Below are 20,742 nucleotides of genomic sequence, written 5' to 3' on the forward strand. Positions count from 1 at the left end.
TTAGCAGTTAACAGTTATTAAGCACTTACTGTGGGTCTGTGGGCCTTACCCTGAGCACATAAGTTCTGTAAGAGAATGTCCATTTTTCAGATGGAGAGACTGAGCCTTGGTGAGAGTAGGTGACATGCCTGTGATCACTCACCAGGTCAGTGACAGAATAGAACTCAGGTCGTCTGTTTGAATCTAATGCTTGAGCCCTAACCCCAGCACTCTTCTTTTGTATCCCCTGATGCTCCTCAAACAAAACTTTTCATTTCTACTTATTTATACTACTTTTTGTTACTTATTTCTGAGCATATCATAATGCCGTCTCTTTGTGCTGAAATTATTTCCTCTGCCAGAAATGCTTTCTGAACCCCACATTTTTCTGATAGTTAATATAGTTTTTGATTAAGAGCACAGTCTCTTCACCCAGATTCCCTGGGTTTGAATCCTGGCTGTACCATTTATTAGCTGTGTGTTCTTGGGCAGGTTACTTAACCTCTCTGTGTTTATTTCAGTCTGTAAAGTGGTGATAATAATGCCACATACCTCATGGAGGAGTTGTGAAGATTAAATATACGTATAGAGGTTAAAACTATGCCCGGCATGCAGTAAGCCTTAAGTATTTGCTATTAATATTATTCATGGTAATATTACTATCATCGTTATCGTTAACGCAGCCTGACTTGGATTCTGGGTAGCTGAATCGGGGTCTGTTTATCTCCTTGTAAAGTGAACGAATCTCTTACTGGTATGTGTTGCCCTGTCTTGGAGAGGCCATGGGACGGCCCCCTGGTGGTGTGTACACAGCATTGAGAAGCATTAATCCTGCTCGTTTGAACTGCCGGGTAATTTGCTCACATGGTTTTGCAAGTTCTTCTAGTGTGCTGGAAATGGGACGCCCAGGCCAGTGACTGAGGAGATGAGAAGGGACACCGCCTCCGAGACCCGTCTAGTAGATGCTCAGGAAGGGCAGGACATGATGTCCACCCCGTAGTGACAGCCACACACTTACACAACCCGTGGAGACCGTGGTGGTACTTTGGCTTTATTATCCAAACGGACTTAATCCTTCTCTCCATATAGTACTTACCCCTAAGAGTTTATAGTTTTATTGAAGATGTTGTGCTCATGTTGGCAAAAGGGGAGGCTGTGGAGTCTAGCAGATCTGGCTTTTAATGTCAGCTGCACCATTTACTGGCCTGGCTCTGTGTCCTTGGGCATGTCTGCTACCTGCTCTGGGCCTCAATAGCCTTATTTGTAAAAGGAGGCCAATAATCAGAAATAACACGTGAAGCACTTAGCACAAGCCTAGCTATTAGAGGGGACTTGATAAATGGCAGTCATTATTATCAAAGCAGTGGGGGGTGAGGAGCAGTAGAGCAGAGGGGAGAGGCTAACCGTTCCTGCGTATGTGCGGTGTGCCAGGCATTGTGCGAGGCTCTTGACCCATTAAGAATTTCATTTGTTTATCCTCTTGGCTTCTGTGTAAGTTCAGTGGTGTTATCCTCACTTTACAAATGAGGAAACAAATTAATTTGCTTGAGGTTTCCTATGAGGTTATGGATGGAGCCAGTGAAATGTCTAGGTCATTTTATTCCAAAGCCACAGGGCTTTTCCAAAAACACTCTAATTTCCCTTAAAGTTCCAGACAAGTCATATAGACAGGAAGGCGTTCAGAATTCGGAGAAATGACTGCCGAGCTTTAGTGTGGTTGAGGAGGGCTTGGTGATGGAGGGTGGAGGAGTTGAGGCTGGACTTCGAAGCAGAGGGGCCAGAAAGTCAGAGTGAGGGCGGCGTGCATGGGGAACCTGTCTGTTTAGAATCGGCTGTCTTTGGGAGGTGGATGGTGAGAGAGAGCAGGACCAGTTTGCAGAGGGCCTCTTGTGTCAGTCCAACCAGTTCGGACCTTCACCTGCAAGTAGTGGTGTAATACTGAAAGTGTTAGAGCAGGGAGAGATGAAATCAGGGTCTAATCTGGCCAAGTCCAAAGACAAAATTGGTACATCGGGTAGGGAGAAGCAGGAAGATCTCTTAGTTGGGAGGCTCTTGAGGTAACAGGTGAGGAGAGGATGGCCTGGAGGAAGGCAGCTGTGAGAACGGAGAGATGGGTGGCTGACTGGCTCTGGGGGCCTAAGGAGAGGGGTAAGCGGAGGGCAGGGTGGCAAACCAGGCTGACAGAGTGATGATGGTGCTGGTGACAGCAGGGAGAGCTCTGGGGCAGGCCCAGAGGTCACAGCACAGCTTTACCTGGGACCCACCCGTGCACAGAGCATCTTGTAGAAGTCCCCAGTGGACAGTGCAGGGCCTGAACTCAGGCACAGCTGGATAGCTCTGTTTAGAATTGACTGTGATGGCTGATGGTTCTTGTAGAAGAGAAGAACAAGATCTAGAGCTGCACTGGCCAGTATTGTAGCCTCTAGCCACATGTGGCTATTTAAATTTACTCTAGGTAAATAAAATAAAAAATTCAGTTTCTCATTCACTCTTGCCACATTTTGACTGTTCAAGTGTAGCTAGTGGCTACTGTTTTGGGCAGTGCAGTTGTAGAACATTTCCATCATCTATTGGTTAGTGCTGGTCTGGATCTTGGGGAGTACCTATAAATAACTGGGGGACCTGCAACGGGGAAGCAGAGCAGGAGGAGGAGACAGAAGGAGCCATTGAATTAAGAAATAATGTTGCTGCCTCTTGGGCAATTCTCAAAAGAAATAGAGTACTTGGGTTTTGGTTTGAATTTGCTTTTTCTCGTGTGATGTCATGTTTTTGGAAAAGCCCAGACCCCCAGTCAGTGGCAGGCCTGGCTATGAAACATTGAAATGGAGGCCATGCCTCCTGTCTTTGTTTTGTGGATCTGGGCCTTCACCAGGTCTGGTTTGGCTTCTAGAGGACCTTTTGGCCATGCAGTGAGGGGTGGCCTCGATTAACCATAGAAAAGAAGACAGCAGCCATAGGAGGTGGATACTGTTGTCTTTGTTCAGTTCAGGAAGCAGAAGCTTAGAGAAGTGAGATAACTTGTTCGGGGTCATACAGCTAGTAAGTAGCAGGGCCAGAAATGGAATCTAAGTCTGACTCCAAAGCCTGTATATAGTGATATATTGATATATATATATATATATCTTTTATATATATAATATATCTTTATATATATCTTATATATATTATATATATAATTATAGTGCATTTATATATACATATATATAAATACATCTTATTTTAGCTAACTTTGAAAGTACCTATAAGCAAAAAGAAAAAGCAATCCTATCACCGAGAAATGACTACTGTTGACGTTCAGTGTATACTTTCCAGACTTTCCCATCTGTATATGTATTTGTGTAAATTTATATATGTGTATTTATAAACATGTGGTATATATGTACATAGACATATATTTCAATCCTTTCTGATGCATATAGGCCACACTCTTAACTACCACCTTTAATTCCTTATCAGCATTTCTGAAGTCCTAAAAGCTCTGAAGGTGGAAAATAAATATTTTTTTGTAAATTTGGCCCAAGCTCAATTTGGCAGTAACATTTGCTTGAACTGACAGGAGACTATTTATAGGCTTTATTTATCCCCCTAAGTGTTACTACTCATGAGTTGCACTGAGGAACTACTAACGTTATTGGTTTCTGGATGTTGCCTCTGACTGCTGTGGTGCTGTATAACACGGTACAGGTTATGTATTACCTTCCTAAAATGTCCCAGGTTTTGAATTCCAAAATACACTTGGCCGCAAGGGTTTCAGATAAGGGATTGTGGGTCTGTATTAGGTTATAGTGCTGCCTGGGCGAAGGAAGGAACCTCCAGGGTCAGTGTTACCTGTTTAGCCGGGCATGTGAGAGGGGTTTGGGTTCTGTAAGATGTGCACTGCAATGCACAGAATTCGCAAGAGAAATGGAGCACTCTCTACTTCTGTACATCCAGATCAAGCTGCAGTTGTCACTCTGGTTGACCTATTAGGTAGGCTCTTACTCAGAAATGGTTTCAATTGTAGGTGTGAAAGGTGGTCATCAGAAAGCACCCAGAAATGACTGTGAGCTTAACCCCTGCCCTGAGGTTGTTTGCTCTGTGTGTGTTTACTGACTGCCTGCTATATTTCATGTTGCCGTAAGCCAGGGGCCACAGAAGAAGAACGTTAGCCCCTGCTCCCAGAAGCCTGTGGTCTAGCTAAAGAGGAAAGATTGATAAAAAGAGTTAAACGCGGTTACAGGGTATTCCCTGGCGGTCCAGTGGTTAGGACTTGGCGCTCTCACTGCCGGGGCCGGGTCCGATCCCTGGTTGGGGAACTAAGATCCCACATGCTGCGCAGCTCGGCCAAATAAAATTAAATAAGCATGGTTACAATTATGATAAATGCCTTGATAGAAGTAAGCACTGGGTATGTAAGAGTAGAAGGAGAGGGCCAGAGAGGGCTTTCGAAGGAGATGACCCCTGAGCTGAGTCTTGAAGGGCGAGTTTGAAGTTCGATACGTGAAGGTGGGTTTGAGGGGTGGTTACACTATACCCAGCATCAGGGGTGGGGTGAAGAGGCAACATTTAAAAAGATAAATGGTTGCCCCCCGCCCCAGTCGCTGCGCGGCTTGTGGGATCTTAGTTCCCCAACCAGGGATCGAAACCATGCCCTCGGCAGTGAAAGTGAAAGCGCCTAACCAGAGTCCTAACCACTGGACTGCCAGGGAATTCCCTTAAAAAGATAAATGGTTCTGATGTGACTGGATGGGGGGTGAGAGAGGAGTGGTTTGAGTGGGGGGTGGAAGATGGGCCTGGAGAGGTAGTCTGGGGCTGATGATAAAGGTCCTTGTATGTAATACTTAGAGGTTTGGGTTTTACTACAAACGTTTTAGAAGTTATTAAGGGATTTTACACACAGGAAAGACCTGCTCAGATTTGTGTTTTCTTCTAGAGGTTGTCAGTATGCACTGGAGGGGGTGAGAATGGCGGCAGGGAAATCACTGACTGTGCTCTCCAGAAATAGTAAGGGCCCAAACTAAGGCATGGCAGTAGGGATAGGAGAGAAGTTCAGGTATGAAAATATTTAGGAGAGACGATTTGTAGGACTTGGTGACCGAACATGGGAAGAAAGGAAAAAAATCCCTGATGTCACGTCTTCGATTGGGTGACAAGGGACTGCAGGTCTGAGGTTGGAAAAAGGGCAGCGTGGGAGTAGGGAAGCAGAAGAGGAGGAAGGGCAGGAAGCTGTGGCCCGGAGAGGGGACCGTGGGGCTGTGCGATGGTAAACTTGGTAAAGAGCTGCTGACAGCCGGCTTCCGTACCAGATTCAGGAGGGAAGAGATTCCGAGAAGACTGCCCTGTGGCTGGAAATCCCCCCAACCATGCCTTAACATTTCCTTACATGAAGTCATGGATGAAGATGTTCTAGTTCTTGCTGGACGGAGTCCAGAGAAAGATACGGGGTCGGGGCATCAACGGGACGCAGGTCAGCAAGGTGGTTTTCCAGTCAGTACACTGCCCACTCCTGGACAGAAGCCGAGTCCACAGGGACAAACCACTTGTCCCCAGGAGATGGCCTGACGGAGTCCTCAGAAAGCACTGACATGCAGAAACAACACCTAAGCGTTATTCCTGAGTTTGCCGTTGCACGTTGTAAAGCCCTATGAGATATTTTTTAAGTACCTACTTTATAGATGAAGAAAGTAAGACACGAAGAAAGGAAGTAACTTGTCACACAGGAAGATGATGGTAGGGCTAGACTTCAACTTAAGTTTCCTGATACTTGCATTTGACGCCTTGAGTACCTGCTATGCACCTGTGCTGCTCCAGGTCCCTGGGAAATAGCATAAAGATGACAAAGTCCCCACCTCATGGGGCTTACACTTTAGCGGAAATAGCATGCAATAAACCGATGAATATATATAAGATTTAATATCAAATGGTTTAGTACTAAGGCATAGTCTTGTCCTCAGTAGGCTTACTGGCTAAGTGGGGAGACAGTTACAACACACAGCAATCAAGCCTATTGTGGGAGAAGTACAGGGAGCTATGGGAACATCTGTGTCAGGGCATCTGACCAGTTTGGGAGGAATCAGAGAAGGCTTCTTGGAAGAAATGGCCTCTAAGATGTACCTATACCAGGGGTTGGCTAACTACAGTCCCCTGGGCCAGATCCAGCCTGCTGCCTGCTTTGGCACAGCCCATGAGCTAAGAATAGGTTCTACATTTTAAAATTTTTGAAAAGAATTAAAAGAGAATAACATTTTGTGACGTGGAAATTATATAATCTGTAAACATCTGGGACCATACAGTTTTATGGGCATACTGATGCTTATAGCTGCTTTTACACTATAATGGCAGAGTTGAATAGTTGCAGAGACTATGTGGCCTGCAAAGCTTAGGACATTTACCCTCTGGCCCTTTACAGAAAAAGTTTGCTGACTCCTGGCCACAGGATGGGTAGGAGCCAGCCATGTAAAGCAGAGTGAGGAAGAAGGAAGTCGGTTTCTGATGGGACCTTTGTATAACTGCAGTAACTTTAGTATACTTGGAGTATGGCGTTCAAGGAGGTAGGGGGCTGTGGTGAGTGATGTGGCTGGAGAGGTGGGCAGGATCCAGACTGGGAAGAGGCTTGGCAGCCGTATTAAGGGGGTTGGATTTATCCAATGGAGAGCTTTGAAAAGGTTTTAAGTCATGTCATTTTTTCAAAAAATCCTCTGGCCACAGTGTAGAGATTGGATTAGAGAGGGTGGGTTGAAAGAGGAAGCAGGGAGACTAGTTGAGGTCTCTCTCAACTAGTTCCAGGGAATTGTTGGTAGCCTAGGCTAGTATAGTGATATTGGGGATAGGAGTATATTGATTGATTTGAGAGGCAATTTAGGAAGCAAAATTGAAAGCCCTTGTTGATTGATTGGAGGCATTGAAATGTAACTATTTTCATGTTTCAAATGATTGTGTTTTCTTTTTCAATTCCAAGGGTTGGTTTGTTTTTTCTCGTTCTTGTGAATGCATGGTTGACAAATCCATGTTTAGTAATAGTCTTCAGAGCAGAATTCCTTAGTGATGTTTCATGCCCCTGGTGCTCCTTGTACCTGGTGGATCGAAGCAGCATCTTTCTGTGGCCTCTTCATGCTGTTCCCTGTTGACAAGGGATCTGGCTTTTAAGGAGCACAGAAACAGTAAATTGGCAGATTGATTTTCCTCTTCCAGTTGGTCTTGATTTAACAACTTTCCCCAAATATTTCTTTGTTGCAAGTTCTTGGGCTCCTTGGTTTTCAAGGCGCTACATTGACAATGGCAAGCACTTAGGGCCTTCCCAATTTTACTTCTCTGACCCTTGCCTTTTTCCTCCTCGGAATTTGTCTCACTTGCAGTAAATGGTAATAACATCGTTACGTTATATTTTATAATATGTTGCGTGGCTTTCAAAGTGCTTACTCATGTGGCAACTATTCGATCCCTATGATAAGCCTGAGAGGAAGGCAGGACAGGTCAAGTTACTGAGATCAGGAGAGGTTAGATGGTTTGCGCAAAGTCAAAAGGTTAATAAATAGCAGAGCTGGTGATAGAACTTAGGTCTGCAGATTTCTTAGCTTTGTTCCTTCTATAATGCACTCCGTCTCCAAGAAAAGGGGGTCAAACTAGCTGGGACAGTTATGTTTTCAGTAGTAAAGACATCTGGATGAAATACTTTTTTTCCCCCTCTCCGTCCTGCTCTCTGGGAGCTTCATCCAGACACCAGCCTAGGCCTTTCCTATGGTTTCAAGCAATATGTAAACCACCAGTCATTCCCAGACTACAGTTTGAGAAGCTGTGGTCTGTATGGTAAAGCATATGTAAGTATGTTTTAATTCCTTCCTCCTCCCCTTAGGTGATTCTTCCTTTGATGAGCCGAGACCAGATGGGAAGGGTCTGCTTGTGGACCGAAGCTCCCGGGGTCAGGATAAACCAGAAAACTTGCTCCCAAGGTAATGCAGCTCTCCCTTCACTTGTGCCTCTTAGGGCTGAGGTTTTCCTCACTGTAGAACTGAGGCCATTGCTGTGCACGATGTCCATTGTCCCGCAGTCGCTGGCCTAGGAAATGTTAGGCATTTATTGAGCATTTACTATGTGTGCCAGGCATCATACACTTACATGGATTATCTTCCTTTAACCTAAGAGGTAGATACCCTTATTTTCTCTGTTTCACAGCTAAGGAAACAGGTGAAGAAGAGATGTTATATAACTCACCCAAGATCCAGAGCTAGCAAGTGGCAGATCTAGGATTTGAAACTGGCAGTCTAACCCTACCGCGGAAATGTAGATTAGAAACATTTGATTTCTCCCTCCCATTCTTTTAGGAGTTTCCTGACTCTGAAGATACTTCTTTTTCCCCCTTTTTTTTTTTAAACATCTTTATTGAAGTATAATTGCTTTACGATGGTGTGTTAGTTTCTGCTTTATAACAGAGTGAATCAGTTATACGTATACATATGTTCCCATATCTCTTCCCTCTTGCATCTCCCTCCCCTTTTTTATTTACTTTCTTTTTTCTGATGCTGTTATATTTAGTGTGTGCTCCAGTGCCCCCTACTGGTCATAGCTGGAATCATCTGGTCGAGATAAAAACTTATTTGTGTCAATATTTAAATTACACACTTAAACAGTAATGAACAATCCCTGGACTTTAAACGTAGCTAAATCTATCATTCTCAGTTCACTTTTGAGCCTTCCTGATATACATAGATGCATTTTACATAGTTTTAATTAGTATGTACATGACGATCTAAAATTAAGCACTTTAGTGGCATTTATTCAATGTCAGAAATTGTTTCAAGTGTTTTATGTATCTTAATTCATTAAGTAATCTTCAACAAAAGTTTTCTGAGCATTTATTAGGATTCTGTTATGTACATATGTCAAATTTTGCTTAACTTTAAATGTTGGCATTTGAATAATTTTTAGTATGCCTATGAAAACTACACAAATAATAATAAAATATAAATTTTCATTGCCTTTCTATTTCAGGTATTCCTGTGGAATAGAGATTCAGGGGAATTATCAAGTCAAAAGATCTAGATAGTTCTATAGTCTTGTTACGTGAGGCCCAGGGTCCAGAAAGAGCACTGTCTAAACCGAGTTCTGATTCACACTCTGCTGCCATCCAGCCGCATGAATCATTTACGATGCTGGGTCTCATTTTTCTCATTTGAAAAATGAAGGGATCAGATTAGATTATCTTCCAGGTCTCCTTCTGGTCTGAGATTCTACAAACTTATGATCTCTGGACCAATGTACTATACAATCAACAACATATAAGTTTACTTTGTTCTACATAGAAATAGTGTTGTTTTAGCAAATAAGTTTTACTTTAGCCTTTGTAGTCTTCTGAAATTCAGATGCTGATGTGTGGAAACTTCTAGCTTTATATTCATGTACTTTGTCAAGGAGGACTCATCAAAATATGATAAAAATTTTTTTTAATAAAAATATTTTTTTTTGTTTTTCTAGACAGAATAAGTCCAAATCTGAAATAACTGACATGGTTCGCTCCTCCACTGTCACAGTATCAGACAAGGCTCATATTTTATCCATGCAGAAGTTTGGACTGCGAGATACAATCGTGAAATCACATCTAATGCAGAAAGAAGAGGATTATACCTATATCCAGAACTTCAGGTAGCTCACTGGGTCTTAGACTGTTTCCACAGCAAAATGATCACTCACCTCTCTGAAATTTAAGCACTTCCCCCATACCCTGGATTTGAAAGCAAATCCTGTACAGAATCCCTTCCATCATTTTCTTTTTTCTTTTTCTTTTTTTGGCTGCGTTGGGTCTTCGTTGCTGCGCGCAGGCTTTCTCTAGTTGCAGTGAGCGGGGGCTACTCTTCATTGTGATGCGCATGCTTCTCATTGCGGTGGCTTCTCTTGTTGCGGAGCACAGGCTCTAGCCGCGTGGGCTTCAGTAGTTGCGGCACGTGGGCTCAGTAGCTGCAGCGCGTGCAGGCTCGGTAGTTGTGGCTCGTGTGCTCTAGAGCACAGGCTCAGTAGTTGTGGCTCACAGGCGTAGTTGCTCCACGGCATGTGGGATCTCCCCAGACCAGGGATTGAACCTGTGTCCCCTGCATTGGCAGGCGGATTCTTAACCACTGCGCCACCAGGGAAGTCCCTCCCATCATTTTCTAAATGAATGATTCCTTTCACTCTTCCTTAGCAGGCATTTATTCTGTGCCTTTTCTGGCCAGGCACTGTGGGAGGTGTGGTGTAGTGGGAGTGACACAACCTGCAAATGGTTGCAGAAATATTTAAAGAGATACACGTGTGCAGAAGAAGGAGAGCGATCCTGATTTTTGCTTATCCTTCGGTGTATCCCTTGATCATTTGGGGCCTTTGAAGAACGTCATTTGAATTGAAATTAGTCAGGAAGTTAGTGTTTGGTAATCTTTTTAGGCAAGATGAGGGAAAGTTACATGAATAAAGGGTGCAGGATTCTGCCAGATCTTTTTATTATTTATTTATTTAGTTTTGAATTTTTGAATTTTTTATTTATTTTCTTATACAGCAGGTTCTTATTGGTTATCTGTTTTATACATATTAGTGTATATATGTCAATCCCAATCTCCCAATTCATCCCACCACCCCCACTTTCCCCCCTTGGTGTCCATACGTTTGTTCTCTACGTCTGTGTCTCTATTTCTGCCCTGCAAACCGGTTCATCTGTACTATTCTTCTAGGTTCCACATATATGCGTTAATATACGATATTTGTTTTTCTCTTTCTGACTTACTTCACTCTGTATGACAGTCTCTAGATCCATCCACGTCTCTACAAATGACCCAATTTCGTTCCTTTTTATGACTGCCAGATCTTTTTAAATCATTGCACTGGGACTATAACACAAAGTAACGTTGCTTCTAGGAATAGAAACAGTGAATTGTCTGAACACTGGTGTTGCTTTCTTTCGGAAAGTAGTTACCAGGGTACTTTTCTTTTTTTCATTTCACTGGTACACACAGTAAACAGTCATTTCGTGGATTATGGCTCTCTAGTGGCTGTTAAAGCTAAGTAGGAATGTTCGGAGTGGGCCTCTACTGTTTGAAGTTATCACAAAAGCAACAAATATCACGGCAGACTGCACGTCACCCCTTGGTGCCACATGCACTGGTCTAGGATAGATGTGACATTTCTTAAGCCTTCAAATTCCAGTCCAGAGAGACTGAAACCGAGCAGAATCAGCATCCAGTGCTTCCCCCGTCATGTCCATAGTCCTCCCAAGTGACCGATTGATTGTCTTTGGCAACAGGTTTTTTGTGGGAACATACAATGTGAATGGACAGTCCCCTAAGGAGTGCCTCCGGCCCTGGCTCAGCCATGGTATCCAGGCCCCAGATGTATACTGTGTGGGGTGAGTGCTTCTCTTCTAGTTGCCTCTGCATTTTCCAGAACGTGTAGCTGTGGTTGAAGGGATGGGGGCATGGATCTATAACTGAGACTTCACAGCAGGTGAAGGGATTGAAAAATGAGCATATGCTTAATAACAGCTGTTCCCCTGTTAGTGTGCTTCCTCCCAGTAAACAAATTTCTGGCACTATTCAAGTGATGTGCTTGGCATTTGAATGCTAATATTTAATTTTGAGTGCAGCCCTCTGTTAAGATCGGTGCACCTTGAACTGAATTTAATTACTTAGACATTCAACACTTTGTTGGTCACAAAGCAAAAATATCTTTTGCCAGGGAAGGAAGGTTAGCTTAAAAGAAAAAAAAGGCCCCATCCATCAGTCATTTTTTTTTTCACACCTACTATCTTGTTACCACTGCACTGGGTACTATTGGTGGGGAGGGGACAGCAAAGAAGCCTGTACGGGAGCAGAAAGGGCCTAGAATTTGGAATTTATATAGACCTAGGTTTGAACCCATTTGCCACTTGGTGCTTGGGCAAGCTAGTGATCTCAGATATAAAATGGAGACTCTTCTAACTACTTCAGGTTCATTATGAAGAAGAAATGGGCTGCTGCTTGTGAAAGCACCTGGTAAATTCCTTGACATTTAGTCCCTTGTTGCTAAGTATTTATTTTTCTTCCCTCTTGAGGGTCCTGCAGTTTAGCTAGAAAGCTAGGCCTTACACACCCAAACCAACCTGCAAACGTGCCATCTCGCACGTTACCCTTCTCTACTCTCTGACTGGTTGCTTCTCCTAATAGGTTCCAGGAGCTTGATTTGAGTAAAGAAGCCTTTTTCTTCCATGATACCCCAAAGGAGGAAGAGTGGTTTAAAGCTGTATCAGAGGGTCTTCATCCAGCTGCCAAATATGCAAAGGTAAGAGAGGAGTCGGGGACCTTCTAATTTTTTGTTGCTATGCAGGGAAATGCTAAGATAACTTTTCACTTCTTCTGCGACTTTCATCAAAAGCCAGCCCTAATGATCCTGAGATTTTCAGTTCCAGGCCCTCTGGAAGAGGCGTCTCTGGGTGTGAAAGAGGCAGGTCTTGGCACTTGTAGGCTGTTGAGGTTATCACGGAGTCACTCAGGTGATTACCCTGTGTCCTGGTGTGGAGGAGGAGATACAGTAATACTCTCAGCCAGCTTCTGGACTACTTTTCCTTTTGACTCCTAGTTAATGCCATGACTTGAATGCTTGTCTCTCTTCCAGGTAAAGCTCATCCGACTGGTTGGGATTATGCTGCTGTTATATGTCAAACAAGAGCATGCAGCGTACATCTCCGAAGTGGAAGTTGAGACGGTGGGGACAGGAATCATGGGGAGGATGGTGAGTTCCTGGTTGGCACGTCTGGCACATGGAGGGCCTTGGTCCCTAAGGTTTGGACCCCACTTCTCCTGATACTGTGACTGCACATGTCCCAGTTTGAGGGTGCTGGCGTTACGAGGTGAACTGTACCCTCGTGATCGAGCAGGGCTAGATGGAGCAGACCATTCAGAAATTGTATCTTAGTGACTTGCCGGCTGATTTGCCCAACTAGCCCAATCCTCGTGTTCACTTCACACCAGAGCCTCCAGTGGGTCCTCCCATTTAATGCATGGCATATGTTGCACAAACTATGCTGGGTCACCAAGGAAAAGAAAGAATGCTTAAAAAGAAAAAAGAAAGAAAGAATGCTAATAATAGGTTTGCAATTTTCTCTTCTTCTAGAAGCTGTTAAATCCTGCTTTTAGGTTCTACTGCGAGAGCTTAGCTTCCCGTGGGGAAGGGAGAGCATGTGGTCTGCCTGTGATTTACTGAAAAGTGGACTCACCTTTGCCACCGGCCAGCTAGTCGTTCTACCTTCTTGGATGTGTTTTCCTGCCTGTACAATGTGGACCGTAACGCTGCTTTACTTACCTCCCAGGATTATGATGCAGACTAATTAAGAGAAAACATTTTGCAACCTCTCGGGTTTAAACGACTACTGGTCTTTTTTTGGACTCCCTTTCACAGGGTAACAAAGGAGGTGTGGCAGTCCGGTTCCAGTTTCACAACACCAGCATCTGCGTTGTCAATTCCCACCTGGCAGCCCACACGGAGGAGTATGAGAGGAGGAACCAAGACTACAAAGACATTTGTTCTCGAATGCAGTTTCGTCAGGTTGACCCAAGCCTCCCCCCTCTCACCATCAGCAAGCACGAGTGAGTCTGGCCTTCCACCCCGACAAGGTGCACCGGGCCCCACGGGCCAAGCTGTGGGCTCTCTGTTTCATTAGGCAAGGGGCCGGGGGAGGCTTCCCACTGCCTGAGTGGGAGCTCCAGCCAACTCTCAGTTACACAGGGATTACCTCTCTTGGAAATTTTTCGTTTCCCAACCTGCCATCTGGCAGACCTCTAGAATCTTTCTCAGACACCATCTGTTCCTGGAAAACGTGTAAGATTTATTTTTAACATGGGTCTGCCTTGATGCAGTGTCATGAGGAAAGCCACCCCAGAGCGAGCATCTCAAGCACAGGTTTAGAAGTATGTTTCAGGATTCTGTCTGCCTGTTCTCTCCAGAAGCATGTGTAATTGAGGATTGGGCTGCATTTCTCTGTCTTCACTTAGTCTTTTTTGCCTCTTGATTCAACTTTACAGAGCCGTGGTTGCAGCTGCTTGGAGCATCTGGCGCTAATTTTTGTCTATTCTCTGTATTTCCTTTATCTCCAATACTTGCTCTCTGTCTAAATTCAAGGCATACTGGAATTTCAGACTTTACAGTAACACTTGGAGCATGTGCCCCTTCTTTTATGACAAGGAAGAAGCCACTGGGGCTGTGGTGTCTGCCAGGGAGTACACAGAGCCCAGCCTCTCGTCCGCCTGCTGTGGTGGTAGAACTGTCTTGATTGGTGTTCTGGAAGCTGCCAGGATGGCTTCCCTTCTCCAGGGAGCCCAGCAGGGACTGTGTCTCCCGTTCCGCTGACCCTGAAGCATCCTAGTTTGTGAGGTTGCAGCTTGCATGTCAGTTTGTCTGCTTTTAGCTCGTGGATGCATTCATTTTGGTGTGTGTATGCTGCCGCGTGGCTTCTCTCATGCCCTGGTTCTTGGCTTCACATAAAGCGGCATTGGTCTTCATGGGATGTGCGATGTCGCCTGGGAGCATCCAGTCATCATTTTCCCAAAGCAGCAGGTGTAATAAAATACCTGTCACGCTCTGCGGAAAGAGCCAACCAATGATACGGTGGTGGTTAAAGCCAGACTCCACTGGAAGGGTTGAGCTTTGTTTCAGAGGAACTCAGCTCCAGAAACAAAGGCTGCGAGTGCGTTTTGTGCACTGGAGGGTGGGTGGAGGCAAGAGGCGGCATCGTGGCGTCATCTGGTCTAGAGTCCCTGAGTGATTGACAGGACTCCCAATACTTGACCTTTTTTGCCTCTTCCCGGGAGAGAGGTAAATTATTGTCTTGCTTTTAGATCTTATTAGACTATCTTTCCAGCCGTACAAGAATAAAATAGTCAAGGAGAACTCAAGACTGTTTACAGTGAACTCGGACCAAGATAATTGAGTAAGCAGCATGCTAGACATGGTGTTAAATGGGATGGTGAGAGGAAAAGAGACCCTGAGTAGCCGAGTCCCTTCCCCACCCAGCTCCCCAGAGGCTGAGCCTTGGGGGCCTTTTGTCAGGAGCACACCGGATAGAGCCGGTGAAGTCCCTCCTAAACCCTGTGACCTTTGTGCTCTGTCCTCGCAGTGTGATCTTGTGGCTGGGGGACCTCAACTACAGAATAGAAGAGCTGGATGTGGAAAAAGTGAAAAAGCTCATCGAAGAGAAAGCCTTTCAAACCCTGTATGCGAATGACCAGGTACCGATGGCCACCTGGGCCCTCTTCAGGCAGCTGTCCCGCCACGGGAGGGCACAGAAAAGCCTGGCTGCCCAACTCCAGCCTCTTCTTTCTCATTTTGGGAGGTTTCCCTGAGGAGCTGGTGTCCCATCATTCCTTCCTTCCATCTGTGTTCCCCTCTCCCACAGTTGTCTGCCCCCTGGCTGTTCCCTTGAGGCTTGTCTCCCCCAGGGGCAAGAGCTGCTCTCTTTCTCTCACGCGCATGCCCATTCATTCAGTCATTCAAGGTGGGGCCCAAAGGGAACCAAGCCTATTCTCATAACTAAGATACTTGGTATTTTTAAGATGATTTACTGATGTTTTGGATGGGCCTCCTGCTCCCCCTGCCCCTGCTCCTCACCAGATCTGTCCAGTGTGCATGACCACTCTTCTTCTGAATGGCTGTCTTCACTTCCGACAGGAAGCAGTTCTGTATCGTGCTCTCCTCCACCATGGTTTGGGTTAGTGTTCCTTTCTCAGAGCACTAGCCATTTCCCAGGACAAGAGAAATCTGTTTCTCTCTGACCTTCTTCAGGCTACTGCTCTCAATAGATTTCAAAACTGTTCAAGTGGTCAGAGTTGTTCAGAGTGTTACAGCCCTTGTTCTTTTTAGCCTGTATCTCCCTTTCAATCATCTTCGTATTGTCATTAGTCTAAATCTTTCTGTTTCCTTTATTTTTCCCCCAGTGCAGATCAGTTGAAGGGGGAAAAAAAAAATCTCAAGTCTGTTATGTCTTTCTTTACGGAATAATCTCTTTATCGATCCATTTTTCTCTCCCACTCTTTTCCTTGGTAAATTATTCTCTTTAATTCCCATTTCAGCCTTAACCCAGTCTGTTCTGTAACTATCTATCTCTTGCCTCTGTTTTCTGGACTGTGGCATTCTCATTTCCCTGGTAGTTCAATACCATCTCCTCTTGCCTTCTTTTTTTTTTTTAAATTAATTAATTTATTTATGGCTGCGTTGGGTCTTCGTTGCTGTGTGCAGGCTTTCTCGAGTTGCGGCGAGTGGAGGTTACTCTTCGTTGCAGTGTGTGGGCTTCTCATCGTGGTGGCTTCTCTTGTTGTGGAGCATGGGCTCTAGGCGCATGGGCTTCAGTGGTTGTGGCGCACGGGCTTCAGTAGTTGTGGCTTGTGGGCTCTAGAGCGCAGGCTCAGTAGTTGTGGCGCACGAGCTTAGTTGCTCCGCGGCATGTGGGATCTTCCCGGACCAGGGCTCGAACCCGTGTCCCCTGCATTGGCAGGCAGATTCTTAACCACGGCACCACCAGGGAAGTCCCTCCCCTTGCCTTCTTTTCTGGTCTTTCCTTAAGTAATAGTACCCAGTCTGTGTGTTTCTCTGCTTTCCAGACGGTTTTACGGTCTATATTTACCCATTTAAGAATCATCTTGCACTAATACCTAAATTTTTTAAGTTTCCTGATGTTTTTTCTGAATAGTTTTTTTTAGGGATTCACGTTTTGGGGTTTTTCAGCTGTTGTCCCCTGGATAGCTGACTCTGCCTCAAAGCTGGAGCTGACAGCTCTTCACCAGTCCACGCAGTGCCAGCTCGGCGCTCCAGGGAGGAGGCGGGAACACCTATGGTTTCTGTCTTGCTGAGAAGGAGCTCTTAGAATCACTGCAGTGACAAGGGGGCTAGTTACTCTCGTAACGTGTCAGGCAGTGTTCTAAGCTGACAGCTTATCTCTGCAACAATCCTGTGAGGCAGATTCTATTATAAGTCCAAATTTTACAGATGGGGAAACCAAAGCATAGAGCTTCCCCCAGTTCATATAACTGATTTGACAAACTCCTTTAAAAAATTATTTAAATTTAAACTTAATTCATAATGGTTTGGGTATACCTCTACTATATATTTCTACATACATGGAAGTTCCCCTTTGCTTTTTGGATTGTTTCTTTCCAGACCTTGTTCTATGCAGTTCTATCCCTCTGTATAATTGGAGCAACTGTGCTACACAGATGAAGCACAGTTGATACCTGGAAGAGAAAAATCTCTATGTCCTTTGGTACCTAATCCTCCTAGGGACATCTCAGTAAGGTGGTACTCAGGCCCCTCGGATGTGGGTACACTTTTATAAAAGAGCCTTAAAAACTGTATAACAGGTGGAGGGATGGTTAGCATGCTTCTCTTCCTAGGAGTTAATTAACTCAAGATCTTACAGAATAGCTTTCTCATGGGCCTTTCCTTTGGGGTTAGAGTTCGGATTCCAGATTGGATTCCAGATTGATTTCCTTTCCTCTGCTAATTCAAGGTTTGACCTTATTATCCTGAGATTTTTTTTTTTTTTTTTTTTTTACTGTTATCAAAGTCCTGGGAATGCACTTTTATCACGTAGGAAGGCAGGTTAGAGGGGAAAATGCATCAAATAGCAGTTATCCTGAGATTTTTTTTTTTCCATCTGTCCTTTCGTGTAGCTGAGAGCTCAGGTGGCTGCAAAGGCTGTCTTCGAAGGCTTCAGCGAGGGTGAGCTCACGTTCCAGCCCACCTACAAGTATGACACTGGCTCTGACGATTGGGATACCAGGTAGGTCAGAGGTTGCTTCAGGGGGCTGAGCAGATGGAAACTCAGAAAGTTATGGAAGCACTTGCCCTCATTGACCTAAAGAAAAAGATAGGTTTCCTGTCACTTCTTCCCCATGTTTTGTACTCAGGTCAAACATTCTCATAGTATCTGTTCATTAAGCAGCCTGCCTTCATGCACGTCATCTTGTTGACTGCCTTAGCCTTTGCTTCATAAGAATTCTTGAGACTCGTTTACCTTCCAGCTACGCTTAGGGTGATGATTGCAGCAAACCGAGCTTGTACTTGGCCTTCACCTAGTAGTTCATATTTTTATTAGTGCCTGTGGGATGCCACGCACTGTTCAATACACTTTACTTGTAACCCATTGAAGTAGGTATGATTTATTATCCTCATTTTATAGATCGGGGAACTGAGACTCCCAAAATTCAAGAGCCTCCCAAGCAAGCAAGCGTAGAAACAGGATTTGAACCCAGGTGGTAGGAATTCACGACCTGTTTTAACCACCATCTTTTGAGGACCACAGAGTCCTTCACCCTCAGATGGCTGTGACTCTTGCCTGATCCCCATAGGACAGTAGAGGGCAGAGAATCATTCTGAATGGCGTTTTGGCTCTGAGCTTTCGCAGTTGTTCCGGGTGATACCCGCAGGATACACATTACCCCCCAGTGGGCCCAAATCGCCCCTGCCCTCTCAGATCTCCAGCTGCACGGACTGGAAGACTGCCCTGTCACCCCTAGCTGAGCCAGGGAGCTCACCAGGTGAGGGCGCTGCTGTGCCTGGGAGGGCTCCCAGCGTGGACTTTGCGTTTCAGCGAGAAGTGTCGTGCTCCCGCCTGGTGTGACCGGGTCCTCTGGAAAGGGAAGAACATCACTCAGCTGAGCTACCAGAGCCACATGGCCCTGAAGACCAGCGACCACAAGCCCGTCAGCTCAGTGTTTGACATCGGGGTAGGTGGGCAGCTGGTGCCTCTGTGGTCATCGTCCTCTAGGGAATTGGTTCCCACAGCTGAGACCACTTTTGTCTTTCTGGTCTCCTCCTCCTACCTTGAGTGTGAGGAAGCTGTTTAAATTTAATTCATAATTGTTTTGTAGACTTCTACTATATGTTTCTACATACGTGGAGGTTCCCCTTTGCTCTTTGGACTGTATCTTTCCACACCTTTTTCTATGCAAATGTGTGTCAGTATTCTATATGTAGCACAGAGGAAGTTTCTCCCTTTTTGTAAAAGAGATATATCATGCATATTGTTCTGAGAACATCTTTTTTCCCCACTGGCTATGTTTTAAGAGATCTTTCCATGTCAGTAAAGAGAGAGCTCCCTCCTCATTATTTTTAAGGGCTGCAAAATATTTCATAGTATGGATGAACCGTAATATATTGGGGTTGGCCAAAAAGTTCCTTCGGGTTTTTCCATAAGATATTATGGAAAAACCCGAAGGAACTTTTTGGCCAACCCCAATATATATTGATCATTTAAGTTGTTTCCAAAATGTTGCTATTGTATTCATTGCTATAGTGATCACCCTTCACATATATCTTTGCGTACTGTTGTGAATATTTCTGTAGAATGGAATTCCTAGAGGTGAAATTAGTGGTTCAAAGAAAAATGTATTCTAAATTTATCTGAGTCTGCTAAATTATCCTCCCGACAGTCCTTACCATTTTACACTTCTACCAACTCTGGATGAGCTTGTGTTCCCACAGCCTGGCTAATACTGGATTTTATCAATCTTTTAAATTTCTGCCGACCCAGTGAGCCAAAAGAGAAAGATACTCCATTATTTTAGACTACACTTTCCTAATTACTAGTGAAGTTGAACATCTTTTTTTTTTTCTGTTTCTGTAATCTATTTTTTCTTTTTTTTTATCAAAGTATAGTTGATTTACAGTAAACATCTTTTTATTTATGTATTCTCCATTTGTATCTCTTCTTCAGTGACTTCTGTGTTTCTTTATATTACCAATTCTCAAGGGTGCAGGTAGAGGCACATCAGAATCTACAAGGGTGTGGGTGGTTTGCAAAAAGCCTAATGAATGTTATAGGTAAGGTTTTATTACTGGAGAATGACAAAAATTGTAATTCAAAATAAGGAAGGGAAGGCCTGACAAAATCTTCGTGGCTGATGGAATACAGGTTTAAAAAAGCCTGAGAAATGCTGCTTTAAATCAAAGCCCTAGAGAAGCTCCTCACTGCAGACCTGTTGGCAGCAGCAAGCATAGCAGAGCCAGGCACTGGGCATCTTTCTGCCCCGGGCATAAGACCCAGCAGAACTGCCAACCAAGCTTTCACTCCCGCACCTTTTTTCTGCTAATCAGGAAGCAGTTGATTTTACCAGAAGCTTTGCCTCTGGGGCACCCTTCTACATCTATTGTTAATTGGGTTCTTTGTTCGTTAATTAAATCTATTTAGTATTCACTTTCTGCTTTGCTATCAACTGCTATTTCCCAAGGCCATGAATGTCCTCTAAACTGAAAAAGAGGACATGGGCAGAAGCCAAAGCACTCAGTCTCTGCTCTTTCCCTTCCAGGTGAGGGTCGTAAATGAAGAGCTTTATCGGAAGACTCTGGAGGAGATTGTTCGCTCCTTGGATAAGATGGAAAATGACAACATTCCTTCTGTGTCCCTCTCCAAGCGAGAGGTAGGAAGGACGTGCTAAGGCATCAGGCTCTTCTCGTCACAGAACGTAAATCTCACCTGCTGGGGCTCAGAATTCCAAGAGGCACCTGTCAGACTACTGGACTCTAGTCTTGATCAGCTGCTTCTAGATAAAGTGAGGCTGATGATGCCAGCTGACAAGAGAGGGGTTGTTGGTTCACCTCCTGATCTTCTAAACCAGAAGCCTGTGACCTTTTGTGGCTCATATATTTCACCCATACGTGGGCCATCCATGAGTTAAATAAGGCACAGAGGATCCAAAATGTGTTTCATTTGATCTTAGTATAGCTGGTGTGTGTTCTTGCACTGGGTTTGTCTTCCTACTGATGCTTTGCTTTGAGATAAAATTGAGTCCAGAATTTTGG

At 44.6% G+C, this 20,742-nt stretch overlaps 1 protein-coding gene across 1 annotated transcript in view; it reads left to right on the plus strand.

Annotated features, from left to right (window-relative positions):
- The window catches only part of INPP5B (inositol polyphosphate-5-phosphatase B), a 43,314-nt gene that overhangs the window by 13,855 nt on the left and 8,717 nt on the right, over positions 1 to 20,742 (plus strand). Inside the window, 10 exon segments of the mRNA XM_082387651.1 lie at positions 7,811 to 7,907; positions 9,430 to 9,597; positions 11,222 to 11,323; positions 12,120 to 12,234; positions 12,568 to 12,684; positions 13,351 to 13,538; positions 15,065 to 15,176; positions 17,613 to 17,722; positions 18,533 to 18,668; positions 20,250 to 20,360. Coding sequence (XP_082243777.1) covers positions 7,811 to 7,907; positions 9,430 to 9,597; positions 11,222 to 11,323; positions 12,120 to 12,234; positions 12,568 to 12,684; positions 13,351 to 13,538; positions 15,065 to 15,176; positions 17,613 to 17,722; positions 18,533 to 18,668; positions 20,250 to 20,360 — 1,256 coding nt within the window.

Source organism: Balaenoptera borealis (genome assembly GCF_965194805.1).
Source record: "Balaenoptera borealis genome assembly, chromosome: 1".
Taxonomy (NCBI): domain Eukaryota; kingdom Metazoa; phylum Chordata; class Mammalia; order Artiodactyla; family Balaenopteridae; genus Balaenoptera; species Balaenoptera borealis.